Source organism: Bufo bufo, chromosome 11 (genome assembly GCF_905171765.1).
Source record: "Bufo bufo chromosome 11, aBufBuf1.1, whole genome shotgun sequence".
In the NCBI taxonomy this organism is placed as follows: domain Eukaryota; kingdom Metazoa; phylum Chordata; class Amphibia; order Anura; family Bufonidae; genus Bufo; species Bufo bufo.
This window is the reverse complement of record NC_053399.1, coordinates 22,053,349-22,078,357: the sequence shown is the minus strand read 5'-3', so window position 1 is coordinate 22,078,357 and position 25,009 is coordinate 22,053,349. Positions and strand designations below refer to the sequence as shown.

The window sequence follows — 25,009 nt, the reverse complement described above, 5'->3', positions numbered from 1 at the left end:
GCACTGTGCTGTCTGAGCGTGAGCTGCAGGAAGAAAGTCACCCTCCCTCCCACCTCTGCGGGCTGACAGAAGTTGATTTTTACCTTCATTTTTTTTCAATCCCCGTCGGCTGCGGAGTGGAAGGGGGCATGTCTTAGCGGGACCTGGGGGCAGGGTTTTTAAGTCAGTCTTTTGAGGGTGGCATGAATGGCCACCCTACCTGCCCCCTGAACTGTGACCTCCACAGCACTCCATTCCCTTAACAGTGTCATCCACAGCGCCCTGCAATCTGTCACCAGGATAATCGCTATTAAGGTAAAGCCATGGCCTAATAGCACTTAGTACCTTATTTCTAGATGTGCCTTTGTTTCAGCAATAGATGTTTTCTATCTTCTGGGTTCCAATGGCCTGTACTGTGTGCCACTAGAAAAACACTTAGTGCCCCCAGTTTAGCTTAGGTGCCCATAGTGCCCCTATAATTTGTGCCAGTATAAAATACTCCTATATAGTGCCCCCAGAAGATGCCCCATAGTGCTCCTTCCCCGTGCCCATAGTGTCCTCCATAATGAGCCAGTATAAAATGCCCCACATAGATGCCCCCATAATGCTCCTCTCCCCCTTCCCCATAGTGGCACCAAAATGGGTGCCAGTATTAAATGCCCCTATATAATGCCCCCATAGTGCTCTTCTCCCCTACTTCTCCATAGAGCCCCCCATAATGAGTGCCAGTATATAGGGCCCCCAGTAGATGCCCCCATAGTGCTCCCCCCCACTTCTCCATAGAGCCCCTCAATAATGTGTGCCAGTATATAGGGCACCCATAGTGCCCCCTATAATGTGCCAGTATATAGGGCCCCCATAGTGCTTCCCCACTTCTCCATAGTGGCCCCTATAGTGCTTCCCCCTCTTCTCCATAGTGCCCCCCCAAATTTTGGCAGTATATATGGCCCCGATAGGGTTTCCCCTCTACTCCATAGTGCCCCCCATATTGTGCCATTATATAGGGCCTCCATAGTGCTTCCCCCTCTTCTACATAGTGCCCCCCATATGTTGGCAGTATATAGGGCCCCCATAGTGCTTCCCCACTTCTCCATAGTGCCCCCCCCATATTTTGGCAGTATATAGGGCCCCCATAGTGCTTCCCCCTCTTCTCCTTAGTGGCCCCCCATATTTTGGCAGTATATAGGGCCCCCATATTTTGGCAGTATATAGGGCCCCCATAGTGCTTCCCCTCTTCTCCATAGTGGTCCCCATAGTGCTTCCCCTCTTCTCCATAGTACCCCTCCATACTGTGCCAGTATATAGGGCCCCCACCCCCCTTCTTGCCACAGTATACTATAAATAATAAAAACAATAAACACATATACTTACCTTATGCTGCTGTCAGTGATGCGATGCAGGCCTCTTCCGGCCTGTGTCCCGCTCTGTACGGCTCAGGCGGCGCAATGACATCATCGCGCCGTCTGCACCGGCCTCTGATAGGCTACAGGCCTAGTGCCTGTAGCCTATCAGAGGAACGGGCAAGGGAGACGCCTCTCTCCTGCCCCTCACCGTTCATCTGTATCGCTGTCCTGAGGACGGCGATACAGATGAATATGGAGATGAGCGCTTCCACAATGGAAGCGCTCATCTCCACTCCTGTGACCTACGGACAAAAGGGGCCCCCTCCGGCGCTGGGCCATGCTGATGGCGCCCCCCTCGCCCGGCTGTAGAAATGGCCCTGGCCTGAATGGCCACCCTACCTGCCCCCTGAACTGTCACCTCCACAGCACTCTGCTCCCTTAACAGTGTCATCCACAGCGCCCTTCCCCTTTAAAGCTGACCTGCAGCAGTGAAGCAAAATGGCTGGGTTGTTATGGAAACCTGGTGTAAAACTGTGTGTATGTGGAGACTAAGGACCTGCGAGCTTCTATTGGCTGATAAGGGACATGTGACAGTGTGTATGGCAGTTGGGATATGAAGAGAAAAACCTGCAGGCTTCTGTAGGTCATGTGATGTGCCATATTTGCATTTTTGGGGAATATCTCAGGAACAGCACATCCTAGAGAGCTGTGACCCCACAAGATTTCTTTCCAGGTAGCAAGGGATGTGTATACCAACTTTCGTTGAAATCGATGGTTGTGTTTTTGAATGATCGCGGAACATACATACATAAGTACATACGTCCTTCATATATATATATATATATATATATATATATATATATATATATATATATATATATATATATGTAGTTAAGGCTGCCGTGCAGCCTGTATTTGTGGGAGGGGCAGAGGCCACGCCCCTTGGCTATATTAACCCCCACGCAGGTCAGGGGACGGGACGTGCGGCCAGGTACCTGGTACTTCCGGTTCACGTCTGGTTCCTGCACGTCCCGCTCTTTTTCGTCTCGGTTGGGGCGAGTATTGGTCGGCGTCGGCTCGTCTCGTGCTTCGGTCAGGTAAGCAGGGGGTATCCGATGCCGGTGCGGCAGCGTGGTTACCGCACGGCGGGTCGGGTCCGCACCCCGGGGGGGGCAGCGCTCGGCTGGCCATGATTTTACCGCGGGCAGGCTCGTTGCGGGGATGCCGTGGCCGGGCGGCGCGGGCTGGTTGTGCGGGCGGGCGTTCCGGGAGCAGCCGCGTGTGCCGGTTGCTAGGCACGCTGCGGCTCCGCCCCTGGTAACGCTCGCACCGTGTTGAGAACCCCGCCCACTAATGTTGTTTCCGCCCGGACCACAAGTTTAGTTGTACATATATCCGGCATCGAGGACAGCCGCCCCCGTATTCGATTCATAGCCCATCCCGCAAAATACCTACATCGGTCCCGATGCGTTCCAAGCTGGAGCGCACACCGGAAGTGACGTCGCTTCCCCTCCTGGTCCACATTCAATACACTACAAGGCCGAGATGCTTCCTGATGCGTTCCACCCTGGAACGCAAACCGGAAGTGACGCCAGTACCTCCCGTTTTTTTGGGCGCCAGTTTCTGGCGTTCTTTGGCGCCTTTTCACTGTATAAATACCTGCCATTATGCATGATCCACTTATGCTCCTGATGAAGGGGATCCCAGTGACCCCGAAACGCGTCGAGCCTACTCCTACCCCTACCCTGTGCTAGAACAATAAAAAGAGAATAACCAGAAGTTCCAAGTGTGCCTGCCGTTTTTTCCGGACGATCTTACAGGCGATCCAGGCGCAGGAGGAAGCAGAGTGGGTGTTATGTGCTTTATCCCACCCTGCCCCTCCTGGGTGAAGTGAGTCTTTACTACAAAATGCCTTTTTTATTCTCATTGCGATTTTAACCAACTACCATTACTGTTTTAATTAAGGTTATTTTGCACGTTTTCACAAACGCTGTGTTTTTAAACAACTATTTGGGATGGTATAGGCTAAAAAGATACAGGTATGCTCTATCAGAATATTATTAGGCTCGGGTCAATGTAAATTTTAGTGGGCAGTGATTACATAGTACAATCATGGGATCCATATACGGCAGTTTAGTGGAATAAATACATTACTCCTACAGTGAGGTCACAGCTATCCCCAAGTCCGATATGTATGGTTTTAAATACGACCCATCGTCCATGGTCATGTACCAGACAGTGACATAGATAAATCACTTCCGTATGTATAAAAAACAAAAAAAAAAAAAAAAAAACTTACCTGTTGTTTATGTTTCCACTGTTTCCATCAGGCACAATGCTGATCATCATTGGGGAACATTCTGTTGTTCCCCACTCACTGTTCCAGTCTCGCTTCAATTGTGGCCAAATATGTGACGTTTGCATGCCTACTTGGCAGTCCTGGGGCTCGCACGGTATTGGTAACCCCGCCGCCGACCGGGGGGTCTGCAGTCGCACGTACAGAGGCGCAGGTACACCAGCACGGGCACATTCCTAGGCTCGGAGCTGGTTTCATGGGAGCTGTCACCCATTTACCCGGTTCCCAGTGTTCCACAGATGTGTATTATTGTTATAGGTGCTCTACATTACTGAACACAACCTCTTTCAAATCTAATGGGGCATGATATCGTGTCGGGGATTTTAGCTTATTCACGTGCATATTCGCTCAAACGTATGCCACTGTCTACCTACATACCACATAGATCTGCTATTAGTTCCCATAGGGTAATGTTGTGCAAAGACACAGTTAATATTCAGTATACTTCCAAACACCACATTTAGTTGAATTGGCGGGTCGGAGAAATACGACACACGTCGGGGAACCTGGACATGAATTCATGGTGGCACAGTTCTCACTCGGGTCAGGTGCTTACATTCACGGTAGGATCGGACGTGGTTCCACGGTCCGTGACTTGTAGCGCTCTGGGCGAAGGGAGTTGGGCTCCATGGTCAGACGATCGTGGTCAGGATTGTTACCTTCAAGCTACAGCCGTGTGTCTGCTGTTACATTTTTGTCCTATACGCCAGTCACTTCTAGAGCAGCGGTCGCGGTTGCATTACATTAATACTCTGTTCTCTTTCAGCTTGCATTCATACAGCTGCGTTATACCATGCTCCTCATGCTCATACTCAGAGCTGTGCCCATACCATGTTTTAGGCACCTCTCACATCCAGAGCTGCAGTTACCCACTTGTTCTTGCATCATGTGTTCTACTCTGCTTCCACATTAAGCTGCATTTCTTTCATTTCTACATCATGGTTACTCAGTATTCTTGCTAGGGCTATCAGCGCACCGCTCTAATTCTGCTCTTCCGTTAAACATAGCTGCTTCTTCAGGCTTGAGTTTCTTTCCTCGGTGGTGGGTTACGCAGACTGATCTCCTTTACTTCTGGTTCGCATTCACGCAGTTGGATCTCCCACCCCAGTTAACCAAATAGCTCCCTAGCGGACGGTGGTCCGATAGGAGTAAGTTCCTACTATGTTTCACACTTGTTCATGTGTTTGTCACGACTAGGGGCTTTTCTTAGCTAACTGCAATGCCTCTGGCTCTGGTTTTTCTCCCATCTGTTTCAATGTCACGGTTGGTTAATGTTTCATTCATGCAAGTGGTTCGGATCACTAATGTCTATGCATTTGCCTTTAGGTCGGGCTCACGTTTAATTACTTATCCTCACGGTAAGGTCTTCCGGGTCGATCCCTTGGCTTCGGGGGGGCCTCAGGGCTTCGGGGGCCCGGTGTTCGTTCTTCATGTTGCTCGATGGGGGGCAATATGGTTGTAGGCTGGTTAGCGTCCTAGGTCATTGTCGGAGAGGATCATGGTTATGCGAGTCCCCAAGTCATACTGGTGCGGCATAGTGGTTGTTAATAAATTAAAAGGGAAATTAAGCCGCCATATGACTCCGCCATTAGGGTCTCTCACGCATGGCTTAGCCATTTGAGTCTCACGCATGGCTTCCCCCTTTTTAGTGTCACGTATGACTCCGCCATTTGAATCTCTCACGTATGGCTTCTCCCTTTAGTGTGACATATGACTCCGCCATTAGAGTCTCTCACGCATGGCTTTGCCATTAGAGTCTCTCACGTATGGCTTCTCCCTTGTTAGTGTCACATATAACTCCGCCATTAGAGTCTCTCACGTATGGCTGTGCCATTAGAGTCTCTCACGCATGGCTTCTCCCTTGTTAGTGTCACATATGACTCCGCCATTAGAGTCTCTCACGCATGGCTTTGCCATTAGAGTCTCTCACGCATGGCTTCTCCCTTGTTAGTGTCACGTATGACTCCGCCATTTGAATCTCTCACGCATGGCTTCTCCCTTTAGTGTGACATATGACTCCGCCATTAGAGTCTCTCACGCATGGCTTTGCCATTAGAGTCTCTCACGTATGGCTTCCCCCTTTTTAGTGTTACATATAACTCCGCCATTAGAGTCTCTCACGTATGGCTGTGCCATTAGAGTCTCTCACGCATGGCTTCTCCCTTGTTAGTGTCACATATGACTCCGCCATTAGAGTCTCTCACGTATGGCTGTGCCATTAGAGTCTCTCACGCATGGCTTCTCCCTTGTTAGTGTCACATATGACTCCGCCATTAGAGTCTCTCACGCATGGCTTCCCCCTTTTTAGTGTCACGTATGACTCCGCCATTTGAATCTCTCACGTATGGCTTCTCCCTTTAGTGTGACATATGACTCCGCCATTAGAGTCTCTCACGTATGGCTTCCCCCTTTTTAGTGTTACATATAACTCCGCCATTAGAGTCTCTCACGTATGGCTGTGCCATTAGAGTCTCTCACGCATGGCTTCTCCCTTGTTAGTGTCACATATGACTCCGCCATTAGAGTCTCTCACGTATGGCTTCTCCCTTTAAGGGTTCATATGCCTCCGCCATTAGAGTCTCTCACGTGTGGCTTTTCCTTTGGAGTGTTACACATGACTCCGCCATTAGAGTCTCTCACGCGTGGCGTTGCCATTTGAGTCTCTCACGTATGGTTACCCCCTTCAGTGTCACATAGGACTCCGCCATTGGAGTCTCACGCATGCCTTCTCCGTTTTAGTCTTCACGTAGGACTCTGCCATTAGTCTCTCACGCACGGCTTCTCCCCTTTCGGTGTTACACATATGAATTCACCATTAGTCTCTCACGCAGGGCTTCTCCCTTTTAGGGTTGCACATGTCTCTGCCATTAGAGTCTCTCATGCATGGCTTCTCCATTTAGTCTTACACATATGAATTCACCATTAGTCTCTCACGCATGGCTTCTCCGTCTTAGGGTTGCACATGTCTCTGCCATTAGAGTCTTTCACGCATGGCTTCTCCATTTAGTCTTACACGTATGACTCCACCGTTAGTCTCCCACGCATGGCTTCGTTTTAGTGTTACACATATGTCTCCGCCATTAGTGTCCCACGCATGGCTTCTCCGTGTTAGTTTTCACACATATGTCTCCACCATTAGTCTCTCACGCTTGGCTTCCCCCTTTTAGGGTTACACATGTGTTTTGCCATTAGAGTCTCTCACGCATGGCTCCGCCACTTGAGTCTCTCACGCATGGCTTCTCAAAAGAAAAAAAAAGAAAAAGGAAAAATTACACACACAACGCCAGTCGAGGCCGGCTGCGTGGTCCCATAACAAGTAAGTTCCATGTCTGTTCTGTCCTCAGTCCCGCTCGCATGGCTCGGTCATCTGTGGCTCGCAATACAATTTTCTTGGGGTGGCTCGCACGTGTGGCTTGTGCCATTAGAGTCCCACTCTCGTTATTGTTTTCTCTGACTCTTATTTTCTAGGTTGTTGGGTTTCATTGTTTTCTTTATAAGCAGTCATCCCAAGCCTGCCTTTGCATCATCTTCTCCCAGGCATGCTTACTTTATCTACAAACTCGGGCTGAGGGTGTTGGTGTCCGGCCTAAGTCCTGGGTATCGGTCCATCTTCCAGTAGGAGGTACAGTAATAAGGCGCAAGTTTACGAAGTCTGTCGTGTCGCCTGACACGACAAGTCCTATCACGTCTACAGGCGCAGCATACATAGTTTATCACGACCTTAAGCATTTTCTGTCTCAACTGCAGGTATTGGGGTACGTCCTGTCCTTAGTACAGGCACATTAGCTCATTAATCGTGATAGCCATATATTTCTGTGGATGGTTCCCCAGGCCTGGTGGGTTTACACTTCACTGAGTTTGCTACTTCGGTAGGACAACAGGCACCATGTTCTGACTTTTTGGCCCTTATTAGGAAGTGTGGCCTGGGGAATAAGTAGAGGTAAGTATTTTGCCACCAGGAACAGTTGGTGCCCGATCGGGGCCCTTGGTGGATGGTTGGGGTTCATCTGGGCCGGGGGTCGTGGGCTGCGGCCCTCCGGCTGTTGCGGGGTTGTGGCTCCCGCGGCGCCCGGACAGCCTGCAGGTATCTGCCTGCAGCAGGGCGTTGTGGGGGTTGTGGTTGCGGCAGCTGAGGGGCCGCGGTTTGGGATGCCTGATCTAGGCACTTCCAACCGTTTCACCATTGTTTGTTTCAGTCTGCAGCTCTCAGGATTCAGACCTTCTCGTATATGGTCACCTGTTAGTCAACATAGGAGTAAATCGTTCCTGGTTCCAGACACTCTTTCAATTGCATCAGCATTAACCATCTCCAAGAACGATGTGGCGGTACACATGACAAGGAGGTAAGGTAGATGGAAGGCACTGTGATATAAGACGGTATATCCCGCACCTCCATCGTGAAGGGTCTTTTTCGTTCAAAACGGGTGTCGTAACGGTAGGTGTATATTTACTCTAAACAGGGTCTGCTTCACTCCTTTCGTTTTGAGGCGGTGTCTAAGCACCAGATGCCTCCTCAGGTTATCAGGTGCATGGGACGTGGGAGGTAGTCGTGTTCTCCAGATATGGTCCAAATCCTCCGATCAGAGATCCGTGCTTTCTGTTCACTTGCCCTGTACGGTGCAATGAGTGTTTGATGGTATGGTTGGGTCTCCTTTTTGGCCCCTTTTAGGCCTATCCTCGCTACGGGCTCCCGGCATTTCCCAGCCTGAGGTTAGCTCTAGTTCCTACGTCCAGGGGCCGTCGCCCTGACCACAAATATATATATATATATATATATATATATATATATATATATATATATACCCAATATCCTACCATTATATAACACTGCATGTATAACAATTACTGAACATCCTACTGTTATATAATACTGCATAAATAGCAATTACCCAGTATCCTACTGGTTAAATAACACAGCATATATATAGTAATTACCCAATACACACATATACACTCAGCTGTATATATTAGATGTATTGTACTCTTGTCTCTAATACATCAGATCATGCACATTGAACAAGTAGGGGCTGGTGAGACATGACAGCGAAGAGGAAACCAGCAACATCCTAAATATCATTGTGGATGGTGCCAAAGCATGACCGCCGCTCCATCCAATTCTATGGGACTGCTGCAGACAGAGGAGTGCCATCTACATCAGTGAATGAATGGATAAAGGAATAAAGTTTGTTGGAAAACTCAGGATAGATGATAAGGGTCTGATCGCTGGGGGTACGACTGCTTGGATAAACCAGTCATGAGTACGTAGGTCCCGGAGTACCCATGTGAATGGTGTGGTAGCATGCATAGGTGACCATCCCTCCATTTACTTCTATGGTACTGTTGGAGATTGGGCTTAGCTCTCTCTCTGTCTTACAGAAGTGAATGGGTAACGGATGACTGTTCATTGCGGGAACTCTTTTTGTTTTGTCCCTATGACACCGGCTGACCTGTTCCATGTGCACTTGGCAGCTGAAGGCATCTGTGTTGGTCCCATGTTCATATGTGCCCGCACTGCTGAGAAATATGAAGTTTTTGTATATGCAAATGAGCCTCTAGGAGCAACGGGGGCGTTGCCGTTACACCTAGAGGCTCTGCACTCTCTGCAACTGCCGCACTCCATGCACTTACATTGACAGGGCCAATCGGTGAAAAACGTCATCACACCTGGTCCTGTCAATCAAAGTGCAGGGGGCGCGCAGTTGCAGAGAGAGCTGATCCTCTAGGTGTAATGGCAACGCCCCCGTTGCTCCTAGAGGCTCATTTTCATATGTTAAAAACATCCTTTTTCTCAGCAATGCAGACACATATGAACATGGGACCAACACAGATGTCTTCAGCTGCCAAGTGCACATGTAACAGGTCAGACAGTGTCATAGGTACAAAACTGCTGACAGATGCTCTTTAAAGGGACATTCCCAGCAAAATATTCTATGACTAGTGCAGGGCCCATGGGGGCCCGTGTCATGCTGCTCCCCCCCAGAGAATCAAAACTTGATGACCGCGAAACAGCATCCCCTCCCCCCCAGCAGAATCCATATTCCTTACTTGATTAGAATAGTTTGCATGTGGCTCTCCCGGGCACGGAGCGGGCACCTGGAGTTGGAGCAGTAACTCTCTTGTATGGTGGCCATGAGATGCTCCAGATTTCTAGTGAAATTCTCGTGCTCGTTACCAAACAAGTCAATCTCCAGAGTGGCCTTGTGTATCCCGGACTTGTACTGCCGCTTCTCCATCTTGTCCCATATCCACAGCAGCTTTACCGAGGTGAAGCTGTAGGTGTCCATCAGGTGAAGGAAGCAATCCACAAACTCCCGGCCCAAGTAGACCGACAGCTCCCGGGGGAAGGAATTATTCTCGCGCAGGATGACATACAGCAGCATTAAGAAGCCATCGATAGTGCAGGTGTTCTTCAGCGTTATCTCCACGTACAATGGCATACAAGACACCGCTTTCCTGCCGGCTTTAATGGTGAAGACCCCTCCCCAGGGCAGTACTGGCCTCCAGAAAGATCGATCCTGGTCCGAGTTGTTCTTAATGGAAGCTTTGATCTCTTGAAACAATGTCTTCATCCTGCAGAGAAAGGAAGGGTCACAATATGATAAATCAAACCCCATACCGAGCACGAGAATGTCACTTGAGGGGGGGACGGGGGGTCACTTAGGTGATTTTGTTTAGATGACCTCCTGTACATGAACGTGCAGTATGCTCTGCTTCCCTATCCCAACTGCGGATAGGTGATAAATACATTTCATGGGATAACTCCTTTAAGAGGATCGGCCCCCAACAGGGGCCAACTAGGAATGTAAAGTGGCCCTGGAAGAAAAAAGAAAAAGTGGCCTCATGTTGTAGGCGGATCCAAATTGACAGAAGTAGGCGGGGCCAGCAATACCCTATGCAGAACCAAATACCACAGTGCAACACAAAATACCGCCCCAGCAGAACCAAATACCACAGTGCAACACAAAATACCGCCCCAGCAGAACCAAATACCACAGTGCAGCACAAAATACCGCCCCAGCAGAACCAAATACCACAGTGCAACACAAAATACCGCCCCATCAGATACAAATACCACAGTGCAACACAAAATACCGCCCCAGCAGATACAAATAATACAGTGTGCAACACAAAATACCGCCCCAGCAGATCCAAATACCACAGTGCAGCACAAAATACCGTCCCAGCAGAACCAAATACCACAGTGCAGCACAATACACTGCCCCAGAAGATCCAAATACCACAGTGCAACACAAAATACCGCCCCAGCCGAATCAAATACCACAATGCAACACAAAATACCGCCCCAGCAGAACCAAATACCAAGTGCAGCATAAAATACCGCCCCAGCAGAACCAAGTACCACAGTGCAGCATAAAATACTGCCACCTGCCCCACCGTATAAAGCTGTATAATCGTCTTGAGGAAGGCCATATATTAGAATTCGGGAGGACACCTGTGGCCACTGGTCAGGTGTATAAGTGCCTGATGCTCCTACATTAATTAATGCTGAGAGCATCAGATCTTTATGTACCAGGCTGGCGGCCATGAGGAGGGATTAAGTGACTCCCCTGGGTATCAGCCCATCTGGAAATTTCCCTGTATGGTCTATGACCGATCTGCCTATGGCCCCCAATGTCTGAAAGGTGCGAGTCCCACCTCTAGGACCCGCACCTCTCTCTAAAATGAAGCCTGCATACAGAAGGAGAGCAGACTACGCATGTGAGGCCACCCTCCATTCATTTCTATGGGAGTGATGGAAATAGCTGAGTGTGCAGCTCTGGAGGGTGGCAATTTGCAGCAGTGACATAGAAGTGAATGGAGGGGTGGCCGCGCTTGCACAGCGTGCAGTCTGTTAATTTCTACGGGACTTCCGAAAACAGCCGATCCCATTTGCATCAGCGTTTTTGTTTGATTGGGAATGAAACCTGGAAAACGAAGTGTCTTGGACTAACGAACGCACAGTGTGCGCCAGGTAGTCTGAGATGCGGTGCGGCCATCTTGGATGACAGAATAGGAGCCTGGAAATTGATGAATCTGCAGCTGAAAGAAGGTCACCAGGTGGGTGTTCTGTTCATTCCTCAGTTCATGTGAATTTGTTTCTTGAAGTGGAGGATTGCTTTAATGAAAATGGGCAAAAGGGCAGAGCGAGAAATGCACAGGTCACCCTGAGCAGTGCGAGAAATGCACCTGTACATGACAAGTGGCCTAGGCGCCACCCAACCCTGAGCAGGACAGTCGAAGCACCAGCTCACCCAGAGCAATGCGAGAAATGCACAAGCCACCGGAGGAGGTCGGCCAGAGCGTCAGGTCACCGAGCTAAGGAACAAACATGCCGGTCCATGGTGTGCATGGGGGAAGGGGGGCCGGCACACCCCTACAGCCCATAGCTAGGAGGCTGACGGGCTACTACACCCGGTCAGGGTGGCCGATGCACCACTACACCGCACAGCTAGGCAGATGGCGTGCACTACACCCCATAGTTGGGTGGCCGACACACCCCTACACCCCATAGCTGGGCGGCTGATGTGCTACTACACCCGGTCAGGGTGGCCGACGTGCACTACACCCCATAGTCAAGTGGCCAACGCACCCCTACACCCCACAGCTGGGCAGCCAACAAACCCCTACACCTCATAGCCGGGCAGCTGACGTGCACTACACCCCATAGCTAGTTGGGTGGCCGACACACCCCTACACCCCATAGCTGGGCGGCTGATGTGCTACTACAACCGGTCAGGGCGGCCGACGTGCTCTACACCCCATAGCCAAGTGGCCAACGCACCACACAGCTGGGCAGCCGACACACCCCTACACCCCATAGCTGGGCGGCTGATGTGCTACTAAACCCGGTCAGGGGGGCTGACGTGCACTACACCCCATAGCCAAGTGGCCAACGCACCCCTACACCACAGAGCTGGGCAGCTGACGTGCTACTACACCCGGTCAGGGTGGCCGACACACTGTTACCCCTCCAGGCAGGGCAAACAATGCACCGCTACGCCCCAGACAGGGCAGCTGGTGAGCCACTACGCTCCATTACACCCCCCACCCCCCATGCCAGGATGACCAAAGCACTGCTACCCATTCCTCTGGCCAAGGCGCCGCTACACCCCGGGCAGGGCAATAGATGTATTTGGCCCCAGATCCATGAAAATTGGCAAATGGATCTGGGGCCCCTGAGCACAGCCACTGCTGCAGCTTGTTACTGTGCAAGCTCCAGCTAAACCCCATGTCCTAGAATTAACGTGACAGGAGTCAATGTGACAGGAAGGTTCTGTCAGCCCTGCTGTCATTGGCCCTGCGTCCAGCCAATGGCAGGCGAGCTTCACCACTACTACCGCGGCCCGCAGAGCCCCCGTCCGTCCTCCGAGCCTTCAGAACCTCACCCGCTGGTCGAGCTCGTTATCAGTCCAGGAGAAGACCGGCGGGGCCCCGAAGGGCGACTCCAGCCAGCACCGACATCCACTCCGCCGCTCCTCCACCCAGCAACGTGCATAAACAACCGTGACGTCACTGCGTTCTTTGCGTTCCACGCTGGAATTCGACGTACGTTACGTCGGGCGTTCCTGACGTCCTTAGGTGCGTGCTTTCGCTGGGCGGAGCGGCCCTTTCTGGCGGCGTGTGTTAACTTACCAGCGCGTTACCACCACGGACACCCGGGCTGAGCGTAGTCTGTGAGGCGTGTGACCGGTGTGGACTGGAGGACACCTCCAGGCGGGAGACGAAGAGAAGCGCGCTGCGGTCGCCGGTACGTGTCAGTAGTGGGGAGGTATAAAATGGCGGGAGGCGCTGAGGGGACCGTGTGTGAGGGGAGTCCTCGCCGTGTGGCGCCATTCGAGAACCCGTTTGGATCCCGGTTCACGACACGTAGGTGCACCTGGCGTCTCTCTCCGTGACGCTGGGCCTCAGTAGCGCCCTCCACGGGCGAGGATTGGTCTCAAGGGGCTCGTGATGCCGGGGAGGAGGCGGCTGCGGCCTCCATGTGCCATAGACCCGAGTGTCCCGGGGTTTACCCTGGAGGAACCCTGGGGCCCCCGCTCGCTGCTCTCTACACCAGGGGGGGTGCAGGTGCATTTGCGTGGAGTTCTCTCAGGCGGCTTTGGCTCAAATTCTGTCCCAAAATCTGCTCCCCACGTGTCCGCGGTTTCTGTGGAGGTTTCCAGCAGTCAGTGCCCCGTCTCTTGTTGTTGGGCTCTGTACACACATGCCCTAATCCCAGGGCCCATCCGTCACGTGACTGGTACCAATACAATGGCCGATAACCGGACCCGTCTGTTTTCCGTAATTTTATTGACCTCTTTGACTCCAAAGCAAATGTGATTACAGCCCGCAAGGCCTTTGGGGGCAATATATAATATCTATAAGCTGCGGAGTATCTTCGTGTCCTGACAGCTGTGTATGGTCATTTAAAGGGGATGTCATCAGAGAATAACTTATTTTTTTTTTTTTTTTAAGATTCTCTTTAATTTTCCATGTCACGATCTATATTTAAACAGCCTGCCGGATCTCGCCAAAGCTAGTGGGGAAACTAATAGGCGCCACTTCATGGTCTGTACAGGTCACTTTACTGCAGTTATCTGCTTATCTTTACACAGAGGTAATATCATTAGAATGGCAGATAAGACAGGATCCAACATTCACAATAGGTTGTCACATCTTATCTATTCTTTCCTGGTGTAATGACCTCTGCACAGGTCACAGAGCATGTCTAGAAGACTCTCCCATAGAAGTCAGTGAGGTCCCCTCCTGACCATTGTGTCTATGGACCATGGGGCTGCCGTAAAGCAGTTTTCTTAATGCTGTTAAAGAGGACCTTTCACTGATTCTTACCCTATGAACTAACTATACAGATATGTAGAGCGGCGCCCGGGGATCTCACTGCACTTACTATTATCCCCGGGCGCCGCTCCGTTCTCCTGCTATGCCCTCCGGTATCTCCGCTCACTAAGTTATAGTAGGTGGAGATACCAGTCCCTAAGTTATGGTAGGCGGAGTCTGCCCTAGCGCTGGCCAATCGCAGAGCTCACAGCCTGGGAGGTTATTTTCTCCCAGGCTGTGAGCTCTGCAATGCGATTGGCCAGAGCTAGGGCAGACTCCGCCTACCATAACTTAGGGAACGGAGATACCGGAGGACATAGCAGGAGAACGGAGCAGCGCCCGGGGATAATAGTAAGTGCAGTGAGATCCCCGGGCGCCGCTCCACATGTATGTATACTTAGTTCATAGGGTAAGAATCGGTGAAAGGTCCTCTTTAAGAACAGTTCAGACAAGATGGCCGCCCCCATAATCATGTTCAGGAAATAGAATAAATAAAGCTACAATTAGAAAATAAAAAAGGATGTTTGTCACTATCTGGTTTTAACTGGAAGATAATCTTTTTGGTGACACAGTTCCTATTCTCTTCAGTTTGCTAAGAATATAGCAGTTTTGGTCCACATCCGATACAAGTTTTTTGCAGTTCGCACGGGGGCCCTTTAGTTTCTATGGGTTTGTGAAAAATGGGGCCAGCGCGCCGATGTCATCCGTGTGGCTATACCGCGATTGATCAACCTTTGTCTAATTATTGAGACCGTTCTTGTCCGCAAATGAGATGTCAACTGATGGAAGTGAGAATGTTGCAGAACGTACATGGAAGGGAGCCGTATTTTGCAGACAACATAACGGATACGGTCGTGTGCGTGAAATGGAAACTCGGCCATTCTGCAGCTCGACTGAAACTGCTGAAAACGTGATAGACCAATTGAGAAAAAGATTTTATATCCAAATGAGTAAAATGCAATCATAAAAAGTATCACTTAAGGTGTAGCCTTTCAAGGGGCTCTCTACTTCGGGAAAGCTTTTGGTAGGTCATAAGGACAGTGGTCAACGAACCGCGTTCAAGTGGAGCATCTGCAAAAGTTTGCGTCCTATAAAATCTCGAGACAGTCGGTAAGGACGAGCAAGTTGGAGCCTTTCATACCTGAAATGCTGAGGCTGGTGACTTGCAGCCTAGGAAGCACCTACCTCCCGGGGTGGAGTGGGCTGTAATCTGGAATGGTGGGTCTTGACCTTTAGCGTGGTACACTTCCGCAAGTGCCAAACAATTCCATGGAGCTATGGTGACCTTTGACACTGCCAGTCCCTTACTTGAACCATCCGGAGTAAGAGTATGCACATCTGAGAGAAGTAGACGTGGTTTGCTCAAACTAGAGTGTGACGGAGAGGGACAAAGGGAAGGCAAAACAATATCTTCGTTGGAAAGAAAAGACCATTCTTGGTTTAAAAAAAAGGTGGCACCGGACGAAGGACCACCTTATCCTGATGGATTACCAGGAAAGAGCTGCAAGTTCTGAAACCCTAGGAAGGTTATGGCCACCAAAAAGGCAACCTTGTAAGAGAGGAAACAAAGGCAGGCTTGTTGCAAGGGTTCAAAGGGTGAGGACTGGAGTGCGTAGGGCACCAGATTAGGGGCCATGGTTTGGTGAAAAGATGGGATAGAATGGGCAACCCCTTCCAGGAATGTGCTGACTGTAGAGTTGAATGCCAATTTGTGCTGAAACTTGCCCTTTAAGAGAGGACAGACTAAGACCCAGTTGCAGACTGGACTGGTGAAAAGCCAAATGTTTGGGAAGCAAGAGTGGAAAAAATGTCTGTCCTCGAACCAATGGTAAGTCCACATCCTATGAAAAATCCTGGAAAGGGGGGGGGTTCCTTGCACATGGATCATGGTTTGAATAACTGAATCCGAAAACCCACAAGCTAAATTTATTTTTTGTATCCCTCCGGAATAATGTTGCGTACCCAGCCGTCTGAAATGTGCACCGACCAGGCATCTCGAAACAAGTGGTGGTGACTTCCCACCTGATGGCAAAAGATTTGTGGGCTGCATCTCATGTGGAAGAGGGTTTGGAGGATGTCTTTTAACCCTGGACACATTGGGTGCCAAGATGGGTGTGGTCTGAAGTTCTTGGGAGGGTTTCCTGTCAAAGTGTTTTGGACTGGAAAGAGTTCGAAAGGGATAGCAAAAATTTATTGAATTGTGCGTCACTCTTTATCAGGCAACACAGACAAGTTGGTTGGTATATCAGAATTTTTTTTTATATACGATACTTTAAAATAATTTACAACATGTTGCATAAAATTCATACATTCAATCAATGTTAAAACTCAGACTAAAAATTACACTTCTATATACTAAAAGTCCTTAGGGGGGGGGGGGCTGTTGAGCCAATAAGTCCAAAGGCAATTATAACCCTGATATGTATTAGCAGCTATACTTGTGGGAGAGCACAATGTTCAATGGAGCAGTGTCCAAAGAGATCAATATCATCCCCAGATTTTGACAAGTTGCAGTAATCCAATGCTATACTTTGTATAGGATATATAGAGTACTTTACCCCTCCTGTGTTCGGCCCGTTTGTGCACCAGTTTGTCAGATGCGGTGCTTTAAGCTTCCGGGACCTGTCGGTAAAGTCTATGGGGTTTACACCCTTGCCTGGATAGCAGTGTGATTTCTTTGCTCTGCTTTGACCTCCCAGGACCTGTGGCGTCCCACGTGGTTGGCTGGAGCGGTCAGATGACTTGAATTTCCAGGCAGGGTTTTCAAATTAGTCCGTAGATGTTGAAAGTTGAAAACAGACTATTTCCAAATGTTGTTCCTTGATGTTCCCGCACTGTCTTTACCATACGCGTTTCGGGGTAACAGGCCCCTTCCTCAGTGGGAAATTCTGATATACCAACCAACTTGTCTGTGTTGCCTGATAAAGAGTGACGCCCAATTCAATCAATTACCTTTTTACTTTACCAGCATTAGAGAGTGCTGTCGGGCAGTGCACCTACCCAATAGTGGATCAGAAAGTGAGCCACCAACCTTGTGCTATTTACGGATAACAAAAATTGTCTACCCTTCCTGGCTTGGCTGGACCAAGAGGACTTTTTCTAAGGCAAATGAGTCGCCCCCCCCCCCCCCCCTTTCCAATTGTGCCAAATGTTGTCCAGTTATCCATCTACCCAAAAAAGGGGGTGCCCCATGTGCTGCTCAGCAGGAGAGCCAGAGCGTTGAGCAAATCGCCACCAGTGAAGCTGAAGGGCAAGCCATGAGTCTGGTTATGTCTTGTGAGGTCTCTCAAAGATCAGAGCTGGCATGGAAAAGCTATAAGACATTATCAACAAGTTCTTAAGGAGATTCTCCCAGAGAGGATACCCTAGTTCAGACTGTTGGCCATGGCTTTAGTGACCAAGATGAGGTGTATACTGGACGTAAGACTGAGCTGACTGCCTTAAAGTGAGACCTAGTTCTGCATTTAAAATTGCACCCTCTGAATTATTGTCCTCTTTGGAAGACATCTCAGAGACTTGGGAGAGAGCAACTATTTTTAGAGAAACAGAAGGCTATAGTGGGGGGGTCGTTCAGGCCCTTCATTGTGGATGCTCACTGTGGGAGGCCCACATCTGACCTCATGCGTCTTAGTATCTATGATGGCCCTATCAGTTTAAGAAGGTCATGCGCGGTCTTGGCCAATAAATGGGCAATAAACGCGCTAACTCCAGTTCAGCGAACACCTGGGGGAGTTGGGACTAATGGGCTGAGTCACAGGTGCTTAGCAGGAGATGCACAGAGGGTCTGACCGACCGCACGGAGACTTTATGTAGCAAGAAGAACAAGCAAAATGCTGCACTTTATCTGGAGGGTTTAGCCTTGGATTCTGACCTGGTGCTCGTGGACTATCCCTAGGAGAGAGGCAAGAGGGTGGAGGCTTACACCTAGTAGAATGGGAAGTGTGCCAGCTAGGGCTGATCTTACACTTTGGCAGGTAAGGGCCCCAAGGCATGGAGGAGACTGTCCCGTCTGTCTGGCAAGCAGCTGTTTCCACGAGGATCTCCAGCGGAAGATGGAGCAAACTAGAAGGTGCAAACATTTCTTGCCACTGAGGGGGAAGTAGGCAGAGCGATCCGAAGAAGTGAGGGAAAACGCAAAAACAATGAATGCCGTCCCCTTACGACCTGGAAGAGGCTTAGGCCTAAGACCTGGTGTTAAAGTGAAGATCTGAGCCTGCTCCCTTAAGAAGAGGAGCGGTGCCGAGGATGGACTGGCCTCTGGTGTGAGACATCCTGCGCTGGTATTGAGCCTGGCTGGGTTGTGCCAGGTAGTGACGTGTGCTAAATGGAGCACCCACTCTGCTCCCATATAACTCCACTGCCTGAGAAGACAAAGCCAAGCAGGGGGGCTGAAGTAGCCAAATAGTGCTGGACCCGGGAGTGAGGGGCACGGAGAGAGTCGTACCCCTGCAAGCCAGACCAACAAGGCAAGAAGCTTGGAATCTGTTAGAACCCTTCAAAAAGTGGGGCAGGTTGGGAAAATAATACCAGCCTTAATCTGAGAGAACCCGCAAGGGGCACCCTATACATATTTACCTGCTACGCTGTCTGAAGTTTTCAGCCTACCCAAATTCAAGCCTGTCAGCCTGTTGCCCCATAGGAGGTTAAGCTGCATTGGACTGAGGGGAGACTCTGCAGTGAGGTGACCCGATTGCTGGCAGGTGACGGTGGATTTGCAATCTGCCATCCCTGCTTGCCTTCCAGACGTAGGGAACAAGCAACAGTATTGGTGACCTGCTGGTCTTCCCTTTTTCATGTGTGGGATAATAAGCGTTTTGGACTCCCTGTTTTGCCCCATAGTACCTGCTAAGCATTTGTTTTGTCTGCCTCCTACAGATAGAGCTAAAGCTGTCTTAAAGGGGTTGTCCCATGATTAATGTAATCGTACAGTACATAACTGCCTCTAACAAGAGTGGAACCAGCTCTGTACCTTATATGAATCCAGAGATCTCCCCATTCATAGCTCCAATTGCTCTGCTAGACTTATTTTAAGCTGGCAGTTCAGAGGGCGTCTCCTGTCTGCTGCAGCTAGTTGAAGGATGGAACTGAGCATGTGTGACCACCTCAGTGAGGTGAACAGAGAAATTAGAGCAAACTGCAGAAATGTAATAAAAAAATTTTGTATAGCCAGAGTTTTTCAATTGCGTTCAATTACAAAAGTATTTAGATGCAGGTGCTGGTTTGAAAAATGTAGAATACTTCTTGTGGGGCAACCCCTTTAACGTGTTCCCTGTAAGAAGATTATAGCAGGCAAGTTTGTTTTGCTTAGTGTCCCCCAAGGACATGGGTGAGAAATAGTTACAGCTTTTCGAAGGCAGGAGTAAACGCTGCCACTGTACAGTCTCTCTCTGTGCCAGGCTAAGTGTTATATCTAATTTTTGTTCATGTTTTCTTGCAGATCCACAGGAATATTGTGCCACGATGCAGGACCCAAGTCCAGATCCTAGTCCTGTGACAGAGAATACAGAGCAGAAAGTGGAGGCCCCTGCAGAGGCTTCACAATCTAATAAGGACAGTGCAGATATCCTAGAAGTGACTGCAATGGAGCAATCTCCAGAACAAGAGGCTGCCAATGAAGTGGAGGAAGCTGCTGAACCTCCTGAGAAAGTAGAGCCTGAGCCGCCTCTTCCTCCAGAGTTTGATAAGTATTGGAAGGCCGTTGAAGCAAATCCTGAGGAGTTTACCACATGGACCTACCTGTTGCAGTATGTTGAACAAGAGGTTAGTAGCAGTGACATCGGTTTCCTTCTCCTTCCCAGGACCCAATCACATTCTCTTGGGCAAATTTTAGACAGGCGTGTCCACAATGGCAAATATGGTCAGCCCCATACTGCCCCGGATCAGCCCCATACTGCCTCATGTTTTATAAAATAAGAATACCTCTCCTGCTCCGGATGCCTCTCCTCTGCTCCAGCGCTCATCTTCTTCCTCCTCCGTCGGCTGTGCTGTTTTCTGGCACGCACAGCGTGAGGTCACAGAGCGCCCTCACGCTGTGCGCAGCCACTGCACAGCCGAGTACTAATGAGTGCTTCCATAATTGAAGCACTCATTAGTATTCACACCATAAGACGCAGGGGCATTTTTTCCCCCACTTTTGGGGCGAAAAATACGGTATTTAGTTGTTGCCATTATTGCAGCCTGAAATAAACCGAGCGACCGGTCGGGCATGAATGCAGCCACTCTATTTATATGTGACTCCTACCCGCTGAGCTGCAGTACCGAGCACAGCTGCTATCAAATGGACAGTGTTGTGCTTGGTAAGTTGCGAGGAGGCTGTGGCGCTCACCGGTCTGCTGCTACTTTCTCAAAAACCCGGATTTCGGACCCTTGCAATCTGATATTGATTACGTATCCTGAGGAGAACCTTAGATCCTGTGCCCGCCACTTCTTGTCCTCACTGGACTGAGTGTGATGTGCCTTATATATGCATGTCACTGCTTCACCCAATGAATGGCCACAGCAAGGATTTGTGTAGCAATAGCACATGTATTTGCCATATATACTACTTGAGCCCACCATTGGCAGTGATGGCATATTGCTAAGGCATTCATCAGAATGAAGGAGCTGCACTGTCGCTCCGGACCCCCTCCTATGCGGCACAGGCCCATTAGGATAAATGTAGTAGTGTTGCAGTTCTTTACTCACAGGCGTCCCTGTTACCCTATTCAGAATGTCTCATCACGTAATTGCAGGCTCCAGTGCATCTGTGTGCATTAATGGAACTGAATTTGTCCTTGACACGATTTCTGTCTCTTATCTAGAATCATATATACGCTGCTCGGAGAGTGTTTGATATGTTCCTTGCTCGTTATCCATATTGTTATGGCTACTGGAAGAAGTACGCTGACATTGAAAAACGGAACAACAATGTGATGGAGGCCGACGAGGTAAATGTGACGCTATGTAGACATAAGAACGGAGACTGGATGTTTGCTTAGGGCTTCTCTGGCCCCCTGTGTAAGGTCAAAGCAGGATAATTATTACAGCATTTGTCACTCAGCGTGACATTTGTCCTAATATCTCCTTTCTTTGTTGACAGGTGCCTTAAATCTCCACAGTTTGTCAAGCTGTGCAGTGCAAGCCAATATTACACTGCAGCTTAACAAGTAGGGCAGGGCTTTCTGTCATTCGTTGTGTGGTGGCTTTAGTTTAATTTTTTTGCTGGTTTACATTTTGCTACTTGTTTATTGAATTTGTGGTCAGACGCTGTGAATGAGAATCTAATGGGTCTGTGCCTTATGGTCTGTACCCCAAAGCCAGCCCTCAGCTCCTGCTAAGAATACAGCTGCACATTGAAGATCAAGAGACACTGCAAGTGGAGCTCAGAACATAAGCCATGTTCTATCCAACCTCCACTTCAATGGTAATGGCAGATTTTCAACGAAATTCCAAATATTTTAGCCTTTGTAAGGTTGACCGGATACAAATCATTCTTCTGGGACATGAGACGTATCATTCTCCTTGGTGTATTTTTTGTCTTTTATCTTGCTGTACAGGTTTATCGTAGAGGAATTCAGGCGGTTACCTTAAGTGTTGATCTTTGGATACAATATCTTCTGTTCTTAAAAGAAACTCTAGATCCTTCTGACCCAGAGACCACTAACACTATGAGAGGGTGAGTTATTCTACAGTTTTGCCTGCACTTCACCCTGAACCATGGGTTCAGCATTACTGAACCATGTAACACGGATCTGTGAGATGGCTTCCAGGCATTTTTCACAGACTCCTATGAACATGTACATTCAGTTTTTTGCATGTCTGTTGCAGTAAGGATTTGGGTAGTCAACGATTGAACAGTTTAGTTGACCCTTCTGATTTTACCTTTCCCTTGCAAAGTGACCCCAAAGATACTGACTTATTTGTCACCGTATTTGTCACCCTGTGAATGACCTCCCCCAATCAGACCTCAGCTAATAGCCCCAGTATAAAAAATAAAAAACCATTCAGACCTCAAATGGAGCCCCCTCTCCCATGCCTCATATCTGCATCCTATCAGCCCCCACACGTCAGCACAGTAGTACCTAGTAGTATCCTGAGTGGGTTTTATTGGATTCAGTCTTAAGTCATTTTATATTGGTGGCCTATCATGAGTATAGGTCATCAATATCAGGTCAGTGGGGTGCCAGCTGTTTTGGGCAGCTGCGGCACCAGAAACCATACTGTGTATGGAGCATACTCTCTACACTTTGTAGTGGTTTGTGCTGGGGTTCTGCAGCTCAGCTCCAATTCAATGAATGGGAGCAGTGCTACAGTACGCAGGGGTTGTCTGGGCTATAGTATAGGTCATCAATATCAGATCAGCTATTTCAGGAAGCTAAGGTGCCAGAAAGTATAGAGTGTATGGAAAGGAAGCCGACTATATAGGTGAGATGTTCTGTTCTGATCTTTTATCCTTTCTGTCTTGCAGGACATATGAGCATGCGCTCATGTCAGCGGGTCTAGACTTTCGGTCAGATAAGTTATGGGAAATGTATATTAACTATGAGACCGAACAGGGAAATCTAAGTGGAGTCACGTCAATTTACAGTCGCCTTCTGGGAATCCCAACTCAGCACTATGCCCATCATTTTCAAAAGTAAGTTTGAGAGAAGAAACACAAGGAAATTAATTACCTGTTGTCTGTTCTAAGTTACCGCACCATTTTCTGGCTTTGAACTTTGTCAGACCATTGTTTGCTACACCCCTCCTGCTAAACATTTCCACCATTGGAGACAGAAGCATAAATGTATTTGAATATGACATGCGTCATAATTTTTGACTTTCTATGACAAAAAAACTTGAGGATTTCTCCCTTGTGCCCCAAATTTATTAATCACATTTATCATTAAAGGGGTTTTCCTATCTCAGACAATGGGGGCATATCGCTAGTATATGCTCCCATTGTCTTATAGGTGCGGGTCCCACCTCTGGAACGTAGCCCCGAAAGTTGTGGAGGGTGTACTGTGCATGCACAGCCGCTCTCCATTCATTTCTGTGGGGCCGCCGAAAATAGCCTAGCCAGCTAGCTTGGCTATTTCCGTCGGCCCCATAGAAATGAATAGGAGCGATGGCCGCTCAAAGCATGGTGCACTCTTATTTACTACTATGGGGAGAGAGCTTTTCCCTAGAAAACCCCATGATATACTTCACAAACTATAAAATATTTCCATAACAAGACTTTATGCCCTATTCCCATCAACAAATTTCTGTATTTTTCCTTTATTCGTTTATCTTGGCCCGCATCACAGCTATGCACTGACTCAGAAGTACAGGTTCTCTGGCTCGGCAGTTGTGTACTTAGTATTTGTGCAGCCTTAGATCTGCTTTGTAGGAAGGATAGATGTTCATGTAAACTATAGGACTTGAAAGAAACTTAACCTTTTACATCAAGCCAAGTGGAGGCTAAAGTGGTGACATTTTAATTCTGCCTTTCTATTTCAAAGCTGTATCCGAAGTACAGCAATATCCGCAGAACTGCCTGTTCCTTTGCATACAGTATTCTCAGAACCCTTATATTTTTGCAGTTCCTGATACTACTGCTGAGCCTGTTCAGGTGAATGGGTTGAGCTTACATGTCCAGACGAAGCACCGCAGCTTCATTCTGTTCTTTGGTGGGTGGCTGAAAAGTGAGATCACCACCTCCCCCGTTGATCATACATTATCGACCTTTCCTTTCAAAAGGGACTAATGTATATCTGACTCCTCGTTTCATTGAACACACTAATTAGTAGATCTTATCCGCCCTTTTTAAAATGTTTCAAGACCTATACTTGAGCTGAAGCTGCCAGCAACCTAACTTTGCAATCCACTGTCATTAACAGATTAAGTATCGCCTCATGCAGAGGGTTAATTTTCAAATGGTTTCATGGAGAGTCCACTGGACATGAAATGCTGCTTTACAGCTTGAGGGAATAATTGTAGGTTGTATAACCTTCCTTCCTCAATTGATTACATGCATTTGCATTTTGTCGACAATTTACTATACGAACTGCGTTCCCAATCTACAGGTTAAAAGAACACATACAGGGTCACTTGCCAAAAGAGTTTCTCACTGCTGAAAAATTCATTGAGCTGCGAAAAGAGTTGGCTTCAATAAGTCATCACAGTGGGACTAAATTTGAGTGTCCCTCGGGCCTCGAGGACATAGCTGATCCAGCACAGGTACGCAAAGTTGTCTTTATAAGATCTGATCACAGAGCGTTGGTCCCTTTTCTTTGTTGCAAAAAAGAACAATTTGGGTTTGTGCTATAGCATGAGTGGTGACATTTAGGCTGAGCTGTAAGGCCACATGCACACGTTCAGGATTCATGTGCGGAGCATCCGCACTGAAATCCGCAGGTGTTCGCCGGCCAATCTGTGCGGTCAATCCGCATCAATTGGTGCAGATTTGCATGCGGATTTGGTGCAGATTTTCCGCATGCGGATTTTACTAAGTGAATGAAGAAAATCCATTGAGGTCAAAATCTGCATCGTGTGCACTGAGAATTTCAAATTC

General features: G+C 48.7%; 2 protein-coding genes across 7 annotated transcripts in view; one reads left to right on the top strand and one right to left on the bottom strand.

Moving 5' to 3' along the window:
- The window catches only part of C11H14orf28 (chromosome 11 C14orf28 homolog), a 41,096-nt gene extending 27,842 nt beyond the window's left edge, over positions 1–13,254 (bottom strand). For all 3 annotated transcript variants that reach the window (XR_005774800.1, XR_005774799.1, XM_040411643.1), the window contains exons 1-2: positions 13,065–13,254; positions 9,724–10,248 (exon numbers count right to left, since the gene is read on the bottom strand). Coding sequence is in view for 1 of the 3 variants with exons in the window: in XM_040411643.1 (XP_040267577.1) it covers positions 9,724–10,248; positions 13,065–13,174 (635 nt within the window). In the remaining 2 variants the exon portion in view is untranslated. The remainder of the gene's footprint in view (positions 1–9,723; positions 10,249–13,064) is intronic.
- A 5-nt stretch (positions 13,255–13,259) lies between these two features.
- The window catches only part of PRPF39 (pre-mRNA processing factor 39), a 50,122-nt gene continuing 38,372 nt past the window's right edge, over positions 13,260–25,009 (top strand). Inside the window, exons 1-6 of one of the 4 annotated variants that reach the window (XM_040411637.1) lie at positions 13,260–13,426; positions 19,934–20,256; positions 21,297–21,422; positions 22,032–22,150; positions 22,943–23,110; positions 24,522–24,675. In XM_040411637.1, the coding sequence (XP_040267571.1) occupies positions 19,957–20,256; positions 21,297–21,422; positions 22,032–22,150; positions 22,943–23,110; positions 24,522–24,675 (867 nt within the window). In that variant the 5' untranslated portion in view covers positions 13,260–13,426; positions 19,934–19,956. Of the gene's footprint in view, positions 13,427–19,933; positions 20,257–21,294; positions 21,899–22,031; positions 22,151–22,942; positions 23,111–24,521; positions 24,676–25,009 lie in introns of those variants that run through there. The other 3 variants (XM_040411639.1, XM_040411640.1, XM_040411641.1) reach the window with 3 other exon arrangements.